This window comes from Pleurodeles waltl, chromosome 6 (genome assembly GCF_031143425.1).
Source record: "Pleurodeles waltl isolate 20211129_DDA chromosome 6, aPleWal1.hap1.20221129, whole genome shotgun sequence".
NCBI lineage: Eukaryota > Metazoa > Chordata > Amphibia > Caudata > Salamandridae > Pleurodeles > Pleurodeles waltl.
This window is the reverse complement of record NC_090445.1, coordinates 954,951,683-954,971,556: the sequence shown is the minus strand read 5'-3', so window position 1 is coordinate 954,971,556 and position 19,874 is coordinate 954,951,683. Positions and strand designations below refer to the sequence as shown.

Below are 19,874 nucleotides of genomic sequence, written 5' to 3'. Positions count from 1 at the left end.
GGTAGTCAGTCATCTTTTTCAAATATCACCAGTGTAGTAATGGAACAAGGAAATGGTTGGGCTGGGACCTGGGAAGACGACTCTTAGAAATGGGGTCTCTAGTTGGCAGGGGTATACACCCTTGTCCAAGCAGGGACCACAATCCTTGTCAGAGTAAGCCACACACAATCCAAATTACCCTGTGCCCACCCACTGGTGGCTTGGCACTAAGCAGTCAGGCTTATCTTGGAGGGCAATGTGTAAAGTATTTGTACATATAAATCATGCAATAACACAGTGGAACGCCACAAAATGACACCACACAGCTTCCGAAAAATATAGGATATCTACCTGATTAAATTAAGGGAAAAAATCACAAGTTGAAATATCACTTTTGTAATGATAAGAAGAGTCTTTAGTTCTTTAAAGCAACAATTGTCTCTTGCAATCACAGAGAAACTGTTTTGCGTCACAATTACACGCACGAAGACCACAGAGGAGGAGCTGCCTGGAAAAAAGGTAGGTGTGTGTCGAATTTCCGGGCGCACACAGACTATGAGTCAATTCTTTTCCATACAGCAAGGGCTTTGCGTTGAATTCCGGAGCACAGGCTTGAATCCTCTTTGTGATGTGGGGTCTTTCGATGCCCAGGGATGATGCGTGGAAATCCTAGGTGTGCAGGGTGAAGTCACAGGTGCTGTGTCGATCCGGTGGGCGATGTGTCAAAAGTTCTGTTGCACGGCAGGCGCTGCGTCGATTCTTCTCACAGGAAGTCGGGCTGTGTCATTCTGGCTCTGCAATGCGTCTATCCAGTGGGCTGTGCATTGAAGTTCCGGTCGCAACGCTGGTGCTGCTTCATTCTCCACTCGGGGCTCCAGTTCAGCGATGTGGTGATTATTTCACCGCTAGGCAGGCTGTGCATCGATTCTGGCAGGCTGTGCGTTGATTTTGGCTGCACAAGGAGTTTCTTTGCAGAGATGAAGTCTTTTTGGCCCTGAGACTTCAGGAAACAGGAGGCAAGCTCAATCCAAGCCCTTGGAGAGCACATCTCAGCAGAGCCGGAGGCCATCAAGGCAGCAGGCCAACAGCAAGGCAGCAGTCCTTTACAGCAAAGCAGTCCAGGTAAGTCCTTTAGGCAGCCAGACAGCTTCTCTTGGCAGGTTGCAGGTTCTGTTGCAGAGCGCCTGTCCCAAGAAGTGTCTAAGTTGGTAGGGTCAGGGACCCAGTTTATATACCCAAAAGTGCCTTTGAAGTGATTGAGACTTCAAAGTATGGGTTTGAAGTGCATAATTCCCCTTTCAGTGCAACCCTGTCTGCCAGGTTCCCAGTAGTGGGTTTGGCAGTCGATTGTGCGAGGGCAGGCCACTGTCATTTGAAATGAAAGTGTCAGACCCTCCACCCTTCCAGCCCAGAAAGACCCATTCAGTATGCAGATGTGTGCAGGTGTGTAGGAAGGTAGTCTCTTTCTAGCCTTGTTACCCCCACTTTTGGCCTGTTTGTGAGTATCTGTCAGGGTGTTTTTACTGTCTCACTGGGATCCTGCTAGCCAGGACCCCAGTGCTCATAGTGGAAACCCTATTTGTCAGTGTGTTTGATATGTGTCACTGGGACCCTGCTAGCCAGGCCCCCAGTGCTCATAGTTAGTGGCCAATATGTGTTCCCTGTGTGGTGCCTAACTAATCACTGAGGCTCTGCTAACCAGAACCTCGGTGTTTCTGCTCTCCCTGCTTTTAAAATTGTCACTGCAGGCTAGTGACCATTTTCACCAATTCTGATTTGCACACTGGAACACCCTTATAATTCCCTACTATATGGTACCCAGGTACCCAGAGTATTGGGGTTCCAGGAGATCCCTATGGGCTGCAGCATTTCTTTTGCCACCCATAGGGAGCTCAAACAATTCTTACACAGGACTGCCACTGCAGTCTGAGTGAAATAACGTCCACGTTATTTCACAGCCATTTTACACTGCACTTAAGTAACTTATAAGTCAACTATATGTCTAACCCTCACTTGGTGAAGGTTAGGTGCAAAGTTACTAAGTGTGAGGGCACCCTGGCACTAGCCAAGGTGCCCCCACATTGTTCAGGGCAATTTCCCCAGACTTTGTGAAAGCGGGGACACCATTACAAACGTCAACTACATATAGTTCAATACCTATGTGTAGCTTCACAATGGTAACTCCGAACATGGCCATGTACATGTCTAAGATCATGGAATTGTCCCCCCAAGCCAAATCTGGTATTGGGGTGCCAATCCCATGCATCCCCGGGGCTCCAGCATGGACCCGGGTACTGCCAAACTAGCTCTCTGGGGTTTTCTCTGCAGCTCTCGCTGCTGCCAATCCTCAGACAGGTTTCTGCCCTCCTGGAGCCTGGGCAGCCCAGTCCAGGGAGGCAGAACAAAGGATTTCCTCTGAGAGAGAGTGTTACACCCTCTCCCTTTGGAAATAGGTGTTAAGTGCTGGGGAGGAGTAGCCTCCCCCAGCCTCTGGAAATGCTTTGAAGGGCACAGATGGTGCCCTCCTTGCATAAGCCAGTCTACACCAGTTCAGGGATCCCCCAGCCCTTGCTCTGGTGCGAAACTGGACAAAGGAAAGGGGAGTGACCACTCCCCTGTCCATCACCACCCCAGGGGTGGTGCCCAGAGCTCCTCCAGTGTGTCCCAGACCTCTGCCATCGTGAATGCAGAGGTGTGAGAGCACAATGGAGACCTCTGAGTGGCCAGTGCCAGCAGGTGATGTCAGAGACCCCTCCTGATAGGCTCCTACCTGGTTAGGTAACCAATCCTCCTCTGAGGGCTATTTAGGGTCTCTCCTGTGGGTTTCACATCAGATAACAAATGCAAGAGCTCACCAGAGTTCCTCTGCATCTGCCTCTTCAACTTCTGCCAAGGATCGACCGCTGACTGCTCCAGGACGCCTGCAAAACCACATCAAAGTAGCAAGAAGACTACCAGCAACATTGTAACGCCTAATCCTGCTGGCTTTCTCGACTGTTTCCTGGAGGTGCATGCTCTGAGGGCTGTCTACCTTCACCCTGCACTGGAAGCCAAGAAGAAATCTCCTGTGGGTTGACGGAATCTTCCCCCTGCTAACGCAGGCATGAAACTTCTGCATCACTGGTCTCCTGGGTCCCCTCACATCTTGATAAGCGTGGTCCCTGGAACACAGGAGCTGGATCCAAGTGACCTCGACAGTCCAGTGGTCCTTCTGTCCAAATTTGGTGGAGGTAAGTCCTTGCCTCCCCATGCCAGACAGTAATCCTGTGTACTGCGTGATCTGCAGCTTCTAGGGCTTCTGTGCACTTTTCCAAGGATTCCTTTGTGGAAAGCCCAGGTCCCCAGCACTCCGTCCTGCATTGCTCAACTCGTTGAGTTGACCACCGGCTGCGTGGGACCCTCTTTTGTTGTGTTGAGACAACTGCTGTGCTCAGATTTCTTGAATGCCTGTTCAAGTGCTTCTGCTGGTGCTGCCTGCTTCTGCATGGGCTCTCTCTGTTGCTGAGCACCCCCTCTGTCTCCTCCTCCAAGGGGCGATCTCCTGGTCCTTCCTGGGCCCGGGCAGCACACATTATCTTCAACCGCGACTCTTGCAGCCAGCAAAGCTTGTTTGCAGTCTTTCTGTGTGGAAACAACTCTGCATCCCCGTGGGACATCTTCTGACTAAAGGAGAAGTTCCTGGCACCTTCCGTTGTTGCAGAATCTTTGGCTTCTTCCACCCGGAGGCAGCCCTTTCGCACCTTCATCCGGGGTTTAGTGGGCTCCTGCCCCCTCTGGATACTTGCGTGACTCTTGGACTTGGTTCTCTTCCTTTGAAGGTCCTCAGGTCCAGGAATCCATCTACAGTGTTTTGCAGTCAGTTGTTGACTTTGCAGAATCCCCTATCTCGACTTTACTGTCTTTCTGGGGTAGTGGGGTAACTTTACTTCTACTTTTCAGGGCCTTGGGTGTGGTATCTTGGACACCCTTAGTGTTTTCTTACACACCCAGCGACCCTCTGCACACTACAGTAGGGCTGGGGTCCATTCGTGTTTCCCATTCCACTTTTGAAGTATATGGTTTGTGTTGCCCCTAGGCCTATTGTCTCCTACTGCATTCTATTGTGTTCTACAGTGTTTTCCCTACTTTTCTAACTGTTTACTTACCTGATTTTGGTCTGTGTGTATAGTTTTTGTATTTTACCTACTTCCTAAGGGAGTATATCCTCTCAGATACTTTTGGCATATTGTCACTCAAATAAAGTACCTTTATTTTTAGTAACTCTGAGTACTGTGTTTCTTATGATAGAGTGCTATATGATATAAGTGGTATAGTAGGAGCTTTGCATGTCTCCTAGTTCAGCCTAAGCTGCTCTGCTATAGCTATCTCTATCTCTATCAGCCTAAGCTGCTAGAATACTACTAATCTACTAATAAGGGATAACTGGACCTGGCACAAGGTGTAAGTACCACAAGGTACCCACTATAAGCGAAGCCAGCCTCCTAGAAGGTGTGACTGAGCATCCTGTGTTTGTGGTTGTCTCGGTGAAATGCAGAAGGGAGCTGTCAACCAGCCCAGCCCAGGCATGGATTTGAGATATGCTGTAAGGCACGGAAGTATTTTAAGTGCAGAGAAATGCTCACACTCTAAAAGTGCCATTTTTTAAATAATATAAAATTCAACCTCACCGGTCAGCAGGATTTTGTATTACCATTCTGGTCATCCTAACTATGACCTGTCTACTTCTTTCTGATCAGAATCTACCACTCGAACAGTTAATGAGGGTAGCCCTAATGTCAGCCTATGAAAGGAGCAGGCCTTACAGCAGTGGAAATCGTAATTAGGAGTCTTCCACTACCAGGACATATAAAACACATAGGTATATGTCCTTCCTTTAATCTACACAGCACCCTTCCCTACAGTGTACCTAGGGCCTACCTTAGGGGTGACTTATATGTAGAAAAAGGGGAGTTTAAGGCTTGGCAATTACTTTTAAATACCAAGTCGAAGTGGCAGTGAAACTGCACACACAGACCGTGCATTAGCAGGCATGGCTAAGGGGCTACTTAATTGGGTGGCACAATCAGTGCTGCAGGCTCACTAGTAGCATTTAGTTTACAGGCCCTGGACACATGCAGTGAACTTTACTAGGGACTTACTAGTAAGTTAAATATGTCAATTGGGTAGGAGCCAATGTCACCATGTTTTAAGGGAGAGAGCATATGCACTTTAGCACTGGTTGGCAGTGGTAAAGTGCGCAGAGTCCTAAAACCAGCAAAAACAGTGTCAAAAAGTGGAGGGAGGCAGGCAAAAGGTTGGGAGGGAGCACCCTAAGGCTGTTAGGTCTAACAACCACACTAAAGCAAACCAGTAAAGTAGGAAAATTGGGACTCGATCAGGAGAAGTGCTGGGTTGGCGTTAAGTATGCAGATGTGGAACCCCCAAAAACAGAATAAACGAAAGAGAAAGGGAAGGGAGTCAGAAGGTATTTATGAAAGAAAGTACAAAAGAGGAATAAGGAAAGATGAGGAGAGTGGTCTACCCTGTAAAAAGTGAAAGGCAAGCTTTGTAAAACATCTAAAAAGCATTTCCGACAGAATATGCATTGGGCAGTAGTTACTGAAGGAATCTGACAAGAATTTTTAAACAGTGGGGGCCCGTCCTTTAGGGCGGAGGGGCCACGGCCCCCCACCTTTTGCCCCTCATGAAGAGTGTCTGTCAGGCTGAACAACGGTCAGACTGACAGACACTGTTCATGTTCAGCTCAGGCAGCCAGGAGCAAACATGCGTGTTTTTGATTTGCGCAGACTCCTGGCTGCCTGAGCTGAACTTTTCTGGGCTAAGGAGGTCACAGCTCCTCTGGGCGTAACATCCTCGGCTCAGCAAAGGTGCCTCAAAGCCCTCCCCTGGGTGACGAGGAAAGCATCACCCATTGACACTCGCCCTGGGCGCTTCAGGTTTAAGCCCTGAAGCGCCAGGGCGAGTGTCAATCAGTGACACTTTTACACAGAGTGGGGTGGGGTCAGCAGTCTTACGAGGCTAGGACTGCTGCCTTCCCTCATTGGCTGACCTTGAAGGCAGCAGTCCCAACCCTCCTTGGACCTGGAGGCTGAAGGTAAGTGTGTGTGTGTGTGATGTTTTAAATTGAATGTTTGGTGCGCACGTGCATGTTTGAGTGTTATGAGTGTTGTTAATGGATGTGCGTGCGTGCGTGTGTGTGTGAAAGAATGAGTGTGTGTGATCTTTTAAAATGAATGTTTGGTGCATGCGTGCATGTTTGAATGTTATGAGTGTTAATGGATGTGCATGCGTGTGTGTGTGAAAGAATGAGTATGTGTGATGTTTTTAAATGAATGTTTGGTGCGTGCCTGCATGTTTGAATGGTATGAGTGTTGTTAATGGATGTGCGTGCGTGCGTGTCTGTGTGTGAAAGAATGAGTGTGTGTGTGTGTGTGTGTGCGTGCTTCCCGCCCTCCCCCCTCCCTCCTAAAGCTGCCGCCCGACACTGAGCTTAAAATGTTTTGTTTTTTTTACCAGATCCACGCTTTCAGAAAGAGTTTTGTTTAGATTGCCATTTCTCAGCAGATTGTGCACCTTTGGGGTAAACATGACAGTAGTTCTATAAGCTATAATTAAGTTAGGTTTCTGGCCCAATCCTTATGGATACATCTCGGTTCAAAGAACATCTAAGACAGTAAATAAAACAGTTAAACACGCTTAAAAACAATTCGCTCTTGTAAATTTTAACAAATATATTAATTTTTGGAGAGTAAAATGAAATGTGTATAGAGTTTTGAAAGGATAAAATGTAAGTGAATCAGTTGTTATTTGACACACATAATAGGAAAATCACAAATAATTTCCACACGTCTTTTTCAGAGAAACATGCTTAGTTGAACCAAACAGTATTTTTAGAAAAGTTTGTAAGATTCCAGCATAACCATGCATCTTATACCACGCTGCACGTTTATACTGCTCAAGCCTTGCTTCAATTCAATATGTCATTTTGTAATGTAGGAAGAAGTAGGTATCATTTTCACTACCTGCTCATGCTCACTTGTGCGTTTGGACATCCAGCATTTCTTGTAGGTGTCTTCATTGATTCCACGTGGAGAATTGCCTGCACCTCGGGGATTAGCATGACTTGCTCCATGTTTTATCCTTCGAGGACTAACGCATAAGGGCAATGTCTTCTCATTCATTAAAGATGCAGAAGTGTGATCTGATGGTGTCAACGTTTGAACAGAGTTCTCCAGTATTGCATAGTTTTGTGTGATCATTTCATTATCAGTGGGTGGCTCATCTATGCGTTCCCACACAACAAAAGACTTCGATAACTGTGTGTTATGTGGCAGAGAATCGACATTCTCATTATCAGATGTCACAATCTTTTGATCCACAGTGCTTGCCATCTGGACACCCAAATCATTGCCTTCATGAATTTCATTTAAAATGAAGCTGGACCTGGAAATATTTGGTTGGTCTAATTGTAACTCATTAAAATCTGAATACTCTTCCTCCTCTTGACTGCAGCTGGAAAACAATACGTCCCTCCTGGGCAACATATTTTTCCTGCTTATGGTTGTTACATTGGATTGAAATGCAGAAGTATTTTTTGTGTCTAAAACACTCTTTTTACACTCATACTCTCTTTGCACTTTCGGTGGACATGATTCCTTCACGCAAACTTTGCCCTTATTGAAGTTGTACACCCCACTGTCATCCATGTCCGTATCAGATTTTTTTGACAAAGTTCCAAATTGTAAATGACAAGTTCTTTCATCATTTATTCCCATTTCCTTTAAGTCACATTCTTCTTGTTCGTTAACACAGTTACTGTAGAATGAGCTGGACTTCGAGTCATTAGCAACAGACAAGGCCCTTGCTGAATTTCTCTCCTTTGACAGTGAGTTGATTCCTTGAGGTAGTTTTCCTTTCCAAGAATACTCACATCCATCTACATGAAAAAATAAAAATAGATGTTATAATAATTCAACAATTATTATAAATTTCCATGATTTTAACAATTTGGTCTTGATGTAAAGTGTCCCAGAATAGTTTATGTCACTTCCCAGCCATGAAATTACCATTACTATGTATCCCCGTAATTCTAGGTCAGGGAACTAATAGTAGATTCCAACAGTTCAGCAGGCAAAATATTTGTGTGAAAAACAAAAACGTGTAATTCTGGCAGCTCCCTAGACTGCCCATGAGAATGAGACACTTGCAAATGAGGCCATGGTCCTAGGACAGCCAGACTCGTGGTGGTGGTCAGACCGCCACCAATGCCGGAGTCCGGCCTCCACATTATGACGTGGCCAACGTGCCATGGTTGGACCACAGGCACTGCCATTTTTTTGCCGGCCGACGGCCTGGAGGTGCCGGTGGTCTTAATCTGCCAGGGCAGCGCTGCCCTGGGAATTACGAGTCCCCTCTCCACTGGCTTTTACATGGCGGTTGTACCGCTATGTAAAAGCTGGTGGAGACGGGGTGCCGGAAGCCCTATGGTGGCCCCTGCACTGCCCATGAACCTGGCATGGGCAGTGCAGGGGACCCCACGGACAGCCCCATCGCACTTTTCACTGTGTACTTAGCAGACAGTGAAAAGCGTGACAGGTGCAACGCACAGCAACATTGCCGCCGGCTCGATTAGGAGCAGGCATCAATGTTGTGGGCTATTTCCCGCTTCCGCAGCGGGAAGCTTATAATAGGGCTGCTGGAGGGCTGGTGCACAGGCGGTAGCTTGGCGGGCGGGATTTTACACCCAGCAAACTCATAATCAGGGCCTGAGTATGCAAGGTTTGAAAATCAAGATGTTTGTACAACCATTTTAGCTTCTTCCGTAAGGCAAAAACTATAATGATATTGGATGTATGGATGCGATGAAGGCACAAAATCAAACATTCATGTTCCTCACTACCTTGTGAAACTGCAGTAAAGAAAGGATTCTTTGTTTTAGGAATTTAACTGGCGCACAATAGGATCTACTTACTTGCTTGACACATTGATTCTTCTTGTGACATTCTTACCTTGGATCTATGCCTTTGAATTTACAATAGTAAATTAAAAAGACAACACTAAGGGCATGATTAGAGTTTGGCAGCAGGGGGTATGCCTCTGGGTATGGCATAGCAACTTACTCCCGCTATACCAAGACTCATATGCCTACCAAACTTAGAGTCATCCACTGGCTCTGAGGCCAACTCTAAACACTGACCGGAACCACTGTCATGGCATGGCAGTTATAAACGTTTGACACATAGCTGCATTAAAATGATGGCCGCCTGTCAATCCTTTACAAAGGTTTACATTTTTCAAAGACAAACTCGCAAAGCAGGAGTTTCTTATTGAAAACTGTAATACTTATAGCCCCCACACCATGGGATTTGTCGCACGTTGTATGAGTAATTACTTTTTTTAAACTGTCTCTTACGTCCAGATTTTACCTTGCAGTGACAAACAACAAATAAAAGACTTATGATACTGTCCCCTCTAAATCAGGCGGACGGTGTTAAATTTAAACCTCTGATGGCCTGTAATCTGTCAGGTCTCAGAAAAGTTGTGAGAAATACTTCAGGTACATCTGCATGCAAATTAGATAGGTAGGGTTGACAAAGAGGCTACTCAATCGCAGCTGCACAGAGTAACCTCAAAATCATATCCCTACGATCAATGCAAATGATCCCCCATCTTGCACATTCACTTTGACTACTGTATTTCTGTTGAAAAACATGGTGGAGACCAATTATAATGAAACAGTGGTGACAAAATCAGTCCGTACACAAGTACATTTTAGTCAAATTAATAATAAATAAATGAACGACACAGTGTAAAACGTGGGTTCAAATAAAAAATGTAGAAAAACCTAAGTCAAGTTTGTAAATGGCTAGCCACGTGCTTGTGTGGAAAAAAAAAAACTTGGAGAAAACAAACAAGAAATGTAAACAACGATTTGCTTAGCAAATGGTCCGTTTTCTATTTTCCCTCGTAGGAGCAGAGGAAGATGGGTAGAGAACACCCAGCGCAGACAACCGCAATGTAGGAATGGGAATCAAGGGCAAGGGATGTGATTAAAAGAGGGAGTGGTAAAAAGACCATTTATTGGGAGTTTGGTGATGAAAGGGGAGTGCAGAAAGAAGTGTGAGAAAAAATGGACTACAAAAGATTGTAAGGTGAAGAGATGGGAAGCAGTGGGCGTTGTAAGCCTTCCTCTGAGTAAAACCTTGCAATAAAGGGGGATGAAGTGAAAAATGGAGATTTCAGAGGGTATCACACAAAAGAAAACAATACAATGAAAGTAGTGGGAGGGAAAGGAGTGTGTAAGGGGATCGAAATAAGGAGAAGGGCAAAACACAGATATTCTGGGCATATCCCATTCCCAAATGGCTTTCCACCCAGACTCGGGAATGGGTAATTTTTCAATACCTTGCCACCGGATTTTGGTTAGAAAGCACTGATGCGCGCCCTAGTGATTCTGCATTTGACGTGGCCACCTACAACACTGCCCTTCCAAATACTGAATCTGTATGGGGTCACAATCTAATTTAAGGAGGGCAAAAAGTTTATTTACTCATAAAATGGGATTAATACATTAAAAAAGCATGTTTGTGGTTGCAAACTCTGAATAAAAGTGTTTACACTCATTCAATGCTTTGTACATCTCGTGCTAGGACTCAAACAGACAAGTAAAGCTGTTTGTAGAAGGCCGAAAAATAAAAGCGAGAAAACGATCTGTATGATTCATCGGAAATAAACAACTAAGAAATCCTTCAGGCTGGATTTATTAAACTGAGTAATACCATTCAACGCATTCAGCTTCAAAATCTGCAAACAGGTAGCCTTATTTGCAATTACTATTGAAAGCATTGTCCGTAAGCATGCGCAAACACAATTACATTTGCAGGGTTTATTTATTTACAGTTCTTACTTTACCATCCTCACTGCATGGTAACATTTTTAGGACGAGCAAGCAGTCTGCATTTTTAGGTCGAGCAGCTGCTTTTCAACATGTAGTTATCTATTCTGTGGGCTTTAATCACACTCATCTCATACCTATCACTTTCATTCGTCCCTGGACCTGCCTTTCAAAAACCCCTTGATGTTGTTAGTAAATGCTTTATGTTTGTCCTACCTTGAGGCTGTTTTGTTACCGCCTTGAAGACTGACCCTGTTATGAATTATTGCACAATCGGCCATATGCCTTAGTGTGGCACACTATTTTCTTCTTTTTCCTTGCTGCTTCTTCCTTGTTTTTGGGTATCTTGCTGTTTCTTTGTGCTGCCTGCGTGTTTTTTTTTTTTTTTTTGCAGATTTATGTAGCATGAACGTGACACAAAATTATTGGAGAGCTTTATTTATTCTTTTTGCAGTTTTATATAGTGCTGACTCGATACAAAGGTATTAGAGCACTTTATATAAGCACTGGTTACATTACACAAGAACATATTCATTTTTGGTAGCAAGGGGAAATTAAGTGATTTGCCCAAAATCACTGGATGTTGAGCTGGTGCTGAGACTCAAACTTTGATCCCTAGCTCCAATATTGGCAGCTCTGGACGTTACGCCACATCCTCTCCCATAGGATTCTTTATCTGGGCATGTTGGGGCAGTCTGGGAAGTTTGCTTGGTCGTTCTCGGCTAAGCCAGTGGTTCCTTCTGCTTCTCACTGCTCAGCCCTTGATGGGAAGTGGGGAGTTTGATAAAAGTAACCATAGAGCGTGGCCTGTGGGCGAGGGGAACTTGAGTGGGTACAAAGATTGTAGGTGTACACAGTGTGCACGTATGAATACATTTCGGCAACGCCTACAGAGATGTAGAGAATGTGGCATAAGGACAGAGGTGCAAATCTTGTATCCGAGGAAACCGGTTCAAATCTTGGTGTTCCTTCCACATCCTGTGATTCTGGGCACATCGCTAAATATCCTGTGCTTAAACAAAAAACCTCGAGTGCCTTCAGTTGAGTTTGTGCTATATAAAACAGCAGAAAACAAAAAAATGGCTGCCTACACGTTTGGTCACGCTTAACCTGCCAGTTGTTTTACATCGATATTTCCTCTACTTTAGAGCTCAATTAAAGGATTTATTTTGCTGTTGAACATTTAATGGAGCCGTGCGCATGATCTACAAGTATGTAAAATAAGTGTCAGTTTTATGTTTGATTTTATGGCTCTTGTGAAATTCTAAACTATTAACTTTCTTGCTGCCTTCCTACAGTGTGAATTATTTATCTCACTGCATTTTGAGGCTTCTATGTGAGCATGTTTGATTTTGAAGGACTGCAAAAAACGCTGCACTTTTAACTTGTATTCCCCCACAACCCACACCCATCCCGTTTCTCCTCCATGCCCCATCTTGTTTCTTCTTCACCCTCCCACCCCATCTTTGTTTGTTTTCCTTCACCCAAGTGACAGAAGGAAAAATAGCGCTGTGAAGCAGCGATCTCTGGCCGCTTCATAACGCTTTTTTAATTAAACATGCAATTTCCCCCCGTTCCTCACCCGTTAGCCACACCCAAGAGCTAATTTCCTGCTGCCGTCGAGATCTCTCCTCTGGATGTACCCATGGCCTTGTGATATCACATTGCAGGGCCTTTCATATCATTCTGCTTGTGGTGCCGCTGGGAAGGGATGAGCCTTTTACATGAATTTATTAATGCAATTTATTTTCAGTTTTCATTTCAAATAAATTATATTTCACCACAAGGCTCATTGTCACACCCCTACCTGCCTTCACAGTACTCCTTCGATGTACATATTAAGCATAAATCTTTGTGATCTATAACATTATTATAATTAGTTCCTTTGAGGATGACAAAAGTACATCTACTAGCATCCATAGTTTGTTAAGTAAAAATCTAAAAACAGGAGAATGGTGTCCTTGACAACATGGAATTAGCTGGTTACTTTAATTTGGGAAGTATAGGGGGTGTGGACTAAATCTCTTTGGATACTACAAGTAATATAAAAAGGTAACAAAAAAAACTCAGGATGCAACTGCTCAAAATCATGTACCCGTTTGAGCAATCAGATCGTTTCACACTGCTCAAAAGTACTCTTATAAATCAATCTTGCCAACCTAAAAATAGACAGCATGATTGGCTTAGCTTCAGTTAGAAAGCATCTGAGAAGGCAATAAAAATCTCAGTAAGAAAGCTTTTCTTTGGGCAGATGAAGGGAATAATGTTTCACCTTCATTCCCTCTTTCCCCGTGACTAAAGACAACGAGGCAAACAATAGGCTGGCAAATGAGATGATTCATCCATTCCTGATGTATTATCATGTGTTGCCTGAGTTCTCTTTTAAAGCCCTAACTCAGGCCAGGCAACAATAACAGAGCTGCACAAACTCTGGACATGAGGGAAACAGATGATAAATGGCTTCGAATGGGAGGGGTGGGGCGGGTGGAGTATATGCTTGCTGAGGGCATGCTTCGTTCTCATGACAAGTGGAAAGAAACAAAGCCTGATCTGTATGCACACCCACGACTGGCAAGAAATTGTGAAAACGTCTGGACAAATACAGAATACAGTATATAGCCGACTGTAGATCCAGTGTTCATAATTTTAGACCAAAAGTGTCGCAGCCCTAAATGTCTGTGTAAAGGGTGTATTCTATGCATAGAAAACAGTAGGCTATTTTAATTGACTTTATATAGGGTTCCGTACCACCAGCAAGGCATTGAAGCACTTTGAGGATGCACAGCAAGCTACCATGGCAGGTAATATCATTAAAAAAAACAGCTGTTTTAATTTTGTTTATTTATCCAGCTGCCTAAGCTTGAACTTTCTGAGGCACACATGACTTTGAAGTGCTATTAAAAAGTCTTAAAGTCTTAGATAGCTAGATAATTTATGCTGTTTTTCTATGTCAGCCACACAGTTGGGAGGAGGGCAGTCGTTAAGCTACATGGATTTGTAGGTGCAGTTTGACAGTGCAACTGCCACTTGACCTTTAAACATACACCAATATTATTCTATAGTTATTTACTTCCATACAAATACATATCTATCCCCATGCTATTTATTTGTAATGCTTCACATTATCATACAGCATTAATTTAAAGCCGGACCTATTGGCAATGCCAATGCTTTTTAGCCTTCTAAGCCCAAAAGGCTGTTTTGGAGGTAATACTGTGGCTTTCTCCTACCTCAAAGGATGCTTCAGTTGAGTGGAGATGAGTGTGTGTGGAAGGGTTAGGAGAGGGGAATGGGGTGAAGGGGTGGGGGTCTGTATGAGGCAAATGGTGGAGTCAAGACTCTCAAGTCCACAGTGCCGAAGTCAAGTCACATCTTGGGCTGGAGTTTCTGGTTTATTTTTAAGATGCTTCTGCATTTCAAGATCCCTGCAGAAGCAGACCCTTCAAACTCTCAGATTCAATGCTCAGACACATACAGATCATGCCATCGTGTTTACAAAATAAAAACAACCTAGTCCTCTCTATCTTCCTTTTTATCTGTCCTGTGCAGCTCTCATCCCTATCTATTCACCATGCCACATAATTCCACTACACAAATACACTCTGCTGGACACAGCTCCTACCCACACAATTCCACAACTAAAAAATCCAATACAACTCACAGAATTCCACTCCACACTACAAACATCCACTTCACTCCAAAACAAAACACATAGGTAAAAAATATTGTCATTTACAGCGCCAATAGTTCTAACTCTTGCAAATGCGAGACCTATTGCATTGCAAATGCTTGTTTATGTAGTTGACATTTCATAATTAAGTCAGCACTAAATCATTTTACCTTGAAAGGCAGCCACAGATTCAATGGAAAGCACTCTTCTTCCAACAGCAGAGAGTCTTCGACAAATGTTCAAGGAAGAACAATAATCCATTCGTTCTTCACACAATGAGATGATGCTCTAAGTAAACAATTGACACATTACAACAATGAGATTGTTGCTAAAGGACTTTCAAGTTTCAAATAATTATTTAATACATTGTAGCCATCCATTATAATAACGCATGAAGAGGAAATGAAACCCTTCAACAGGAACAGTGGTGATGATAACGATGATGGTGATAATAAGGTCGGGGAAGTAATTGAGGAAGTATGCATGAGCTCTAATATCTGGTCCAAGGTCATTCATATTATCATTCTGGGACCTATCCCACACTTGCAAAGTAAATACTAGACAAAAGCAGGGAGTAGCAATGGGCTCCAGATTCTCTCCTTCTTAAGCAAACCTTTTCATGGGTTGGTTTGAGGAGAAGTGGGTCTGGGGACCCGGGCAGCAGTTTGACAGACATATATACTCTATTGGAGACGATATATAGATGACTGTCTTATGATTTGGACAGGCACTACTGAACACCTGATATCATTTTGTAATTATTTGAATCAAAATGATGCACATATTAGATTTACTTGTGAGTACAGTATGGAGAAGTTAGAATTTCTGGATGTGGAACTCTTTATAGGGGAAAATAAGATTGAAAGCAGATTATACAGAAAACCGACTTCATGCAATTCTATTTTACATGCCTCGAGTGCACACCCGAAGCACCAAATTCATGTGATACCCTTTGGAGCGATGATAAGGACTAGACAGAATTGTAGTAGAAATGAAGATTTCCAACAATGTATTCAGGATATGGGTCAGCGCTTTGAACAAATGAATTACCTAACACGGCTCATAAAGAATGCACAACAAATAGTGAGGCGGATTACTAGAAAAGAGACTCTTATATCCCGTAACATTAGAAGAAATTATGAAAATAAAGATAGAATCAGAATAGTGACAGACTTTACAGAGACTTCAAATATTTTGAGGAAAATAATGAAAAAACATTGGTATATTTTAAGACAGGATTTGACACTAAGAGGATTGCATAACGAATGGACCTGAGATTACTTATAGGAGGGGGATATCTTTGAAAAATCTTTTATGCTCTAGTTATCCAAAGTATCAGGTAAAACAGGATTGGCTAACACAACAAAATCAAGGCTTTTTCAAAAGTGGCCAGTGTGGCGTTTGTAGGTGGGCATGGCATGGGAAAAAGGAATTTGTGGACCATAGAAGTCAACATTTCCAAATACAAATGAATAATAACTGTGAGACAAATTTTGTGGCATATATATCATCATGTAAATGTGAACGTTTTTATGTAGGAAGTACAATTTGTCCTCTCAGAGTTAGAATCAGTGAACATCTGAGGGCAATCAAGCAGGACGATGAAAGATATCTGATTGTACAACACATGAAAATATGTGATAAACAAACTGAGATTTTAATTTTTTTGGATTAGAAAATGTGTCTTTGGACCCCCAGGGAGGTAATAGAGAACTGCATTTGAGAAGAAGGGAATCTTTATGGATTGTGCGATTGCGGGTGGTGGAAGATGGTTTAAATACAGATCAAGAATTGGAATACTTTCTGGGAACCTGAAAATTTCTAATGTATACCTAAATAATATGATGTATTCACCAAATATAGATAGGAGTTCAAAAGGTGACGATATAGTTAATCAAAGAGTGACAATTATATGTAATGTTGAACATGGGACAATACTCTTGATGATGGATGTGCATGCATACACATGTGAAACGCAAAATTAGTGGATAGATTTTAATGAAAATACAAATACACACATCAGTAGATAAATAGGTAGAATATATGAGGAAAGATATGAAATTCTACTGGGACAGTAATAAAAAGGTGAGCAGTTTTATTTATACTAGCAGGGTTTTTATGGGTATGAGATTTGAATTTAGTCAGTGACGTTATGTTTGGATAATAAATTGAGAATTAGAACGTAGAAGAACAGTCCCATTTCGATTTCCATGAGACTAGTGCCGGCATGGAGAGCGTGTGAGTATAGTCCATTCTTGATAGCAATGCAGTGGAGGTTATAAAAAGCAGATAGAAAGAGGGCTAGGGAGATGAAAGGAAGTGTATTCTCTGAAGAAGAGGAAGAACATGGGTGAGTGGACAGAGGACAGTTTGAAGGGTATGAAACTAGGAATACGTAGTAGGTAGGGAAAGAACAGTGGCTCTATATTATGGAGTAGTTATCTATAAGTTACAGCGGGATGTGAGGGCAGATGAAATGGTGAGTATAGTGGCATTATTCATAACAGAATTTACATACGACTACAATGCAATGTAAGAGATTTAGAGATATGTTGGCTTATGTGATGTTGGTGATGATGTTATTAATGATGAAGTATTCATTTATAAGCTTTAGTGGCATAGAAAGGCTCATGCTATGGTGGAAGCGAAGGCATTGATCGTGACGTGACTCATATATAACTACAACGCAATGCACGGGGTTTAGAAATAAGTGTTAGCTTATGAGATGGTCGTAGTGACAATATTGATGAACGGAGAAGTTGAAATAAAATTATTCTTATAGGGCCCGGATTTGAGGGGTGAATAGGCATGAGGGGACTGGAGCTAAAGGAAAATTTATGAAAGGTAGGCTTATCTGGATTTAAAGAGAAGTTTGATCCAAATTATGATCGGAGTGCGGATATGGAGGAGTAGGACAAATATAAAACTTCTTTCAGTAATTGTTTGCTATTTTGACAGCAATATGGAATATTGAGTGAATGAGAACAAAATAGAAACGGAAATAGAACAACCACTTGATTTATATGAGAATACTAACGTGCAGGTACTTGCTATAAATGATGGTCTCACTATGCTTCAAGCCGTTATAACACAAGGGCGTATAAATCACGAAGGGTTTCACATATGTGTGCATGTTTACGATAGCATGTCCTAAATATTACATATATGATTTATTATGTGAGGAGATTAAGATAAAGGTATTTGGACTGTACATTTTTGCATATACTTTTTATGATCACAAAATACACGGGGATATGGAGATAAGATTGTGGCATGAATTAATTAGAAGTTCCACTTGCTTCACAGGGGAGTGAAACAATATTTATCACAATATTACTGATGTGGAATAGAATAATATACAATACAATGTATGTGTATTATTACAGCCCTGATGAAGTCACTGGTTTATTTCCCAGACGAAACACGTGTTGGCTGTAATGGCTGGAATTTGATGTAAAGCTGAAGCTCTGATTTGAAGAAGTATACCGAAATAAACCATGAAGATTAAAATATTGGACAATTGTGGGACGTGAGCCTTATTATGTATAATTGATATCAACTGTCATTGATTGTTGATGGTCAGGGATTTGGGATGGTTTTCCCTGTTAAGTACACCATCTGGAAAAAAGACTTATATTGGGATACAATTTGGAAACGTAGGTGACAGAAAGCACCAACTTGTCCTCTTAAACCACCCATAGATGCAAGGTAAATACTAGAAGGAAAGTGTGTCTGCCTTACTGGATAGGACTTTATAGGTGTCGATGATTGACAGGTTGCACATCGCATTGTTTATCTGGGTAGCAAGACTAGGATGAGCGCTTGTTTTACAGTTTTTTTATAGCTCTATGCTGATCCACAAACATTGTGGCCATTGTCAAAATGAGGCTTGACCTCTTCTGAAGTGTACAATTATAGAATTATTTAGGCAATTCCAGTCAGTGATACCAACTCTTTGTGTGTTTTCCAGATTACCGAACTGAAATAAATTCAAGGCCTGTATCAAGGGGTACTTGTGTGAGGAAGGAATTCAGGGAAGATTTTCAGATTAATTGTTTATTGGACTTTGTAGCACTGAGAATAATTAGAATTGTGACTGCCCCTGTATTCATGCCTTTTTGGCATTAGGGTGGTGTACCATCAATGACAATGATATGTCCAAGGAAACTTGTTTTGGGGATTTGAATAAGTGCCTATGGACTGGGACTCATAGCAGAAGGTAAACAAGGACTGTAAAGAGAAGAGAGCATGAGCAACAGTTGTAGCTACTATGGGGTACTCTGCGTGAAAAGGGCTAGTGTAAAGTATAGGACTGCTTAGGGATCTTTGCATAGTTTGCTTCTTCTGACTAGATACACATTAAAATGTACATGCAATTCCACTTGATTGTGCTGCAGAACTTCCCAAATCAAATCATAACAGGCCATGACTCATCACTATGATTGTTAGACTTTTCATCTTTGGCGTGGTATCCCTTAACTTTTTGCCTTTGTTTCCCAGGTTGTTGATGTGTGCTGGACTTTAATTTTGCTGTTTTTGCTACTCTGGGCACTTTACCACTGATAACCAGTGCTAAAGTGTAAAGTACTCCAATACAAAATGTGTTGGTAATTGGCTTATCCATGATTGGCATATTTGATTTATTAGTAAGTCCCTAGTATAATGCACTAGAGATGCCCAGGGCATGTAAATCAAATGCTACTAGTGGGCCTCCAGCACTGGTTGTGCCACCCACATAACTAGCTCTGTAATCAAGTCTCAGACCTGCCACTGTAGTGTCTGTGTGTGCAGTCTTAAACTGTAAATTCGAGTTGGCAAGTGTACTCACTTGCCAGGCCTAAACCTTCCCTTTTCCCACATGTAAGGCACCCCTAGGGTAGCCCTAAGTATCCCCAAGGGCAGGTTGCAGTGTATGGTTAAGGTAGGACATATAGTAATGTGTTTTATGTGTCCTGACAGTGAAATATTGCTAAATTTGTTTTTCACTGTTGCAAGGCCTGTCCCTCTCATAGGTTAACATGGGGACTACCTCTAAATAGGATTAAAGTGTAGATTCCCTTTGGGAGAAGATGGACATGTGGAGTTTGGGGTCTCTGAGCTCATAATTTAAAAATACATATTTTAGTAAAGTTGACTTTAAGATTGTGTGTTTGAAAATGCCACTTTTAGTAAGTGAGCATTTTCTTGCTTAAACCATTTCTGTGACTCTGCCTGTTTGTGGATTCCCTGCCTGGGTCAGTTTAACAGTTGGGCTGGTTGCACCTCTCACTAGACAGTGACACAAAGGGAGCTGGGGTGTAGTCTGCATTTCCTGATGAGCCATCTGTGCTA

At 42.6% G+C, this 19,874-nt stretch overlaps 1 protein-coding gene across 1 annotated transcript in view; it reads right to left on the bottom strand.

The window, feature by feature from the left end:
* The window catches only part of KNDC1 (kinase non-catalytic C-lobe domain containing 1), a 523,355-nt gene that overhangs the window by 309,166 nt on the left and 194,315 nt on the right, over positions 1–19,874 (bottom strand). Inside the window, exons 5-6 of the mRNA XM_069239773.1 lie at positions 14,714–14,831; positions 7,002–7,915 (exon numbers count right to left, since the gene is read on the bottom strand). Of these exons, the coding sequence (XP_069095874.1) occupies positions 7,002–7,915; positions 14,714–14,831 (1,032 nt within the window). The remainder of the gene's footprint in view (positions 1–7,001; positions 7,916–14,713; positions 14,832–19,874) is intronic.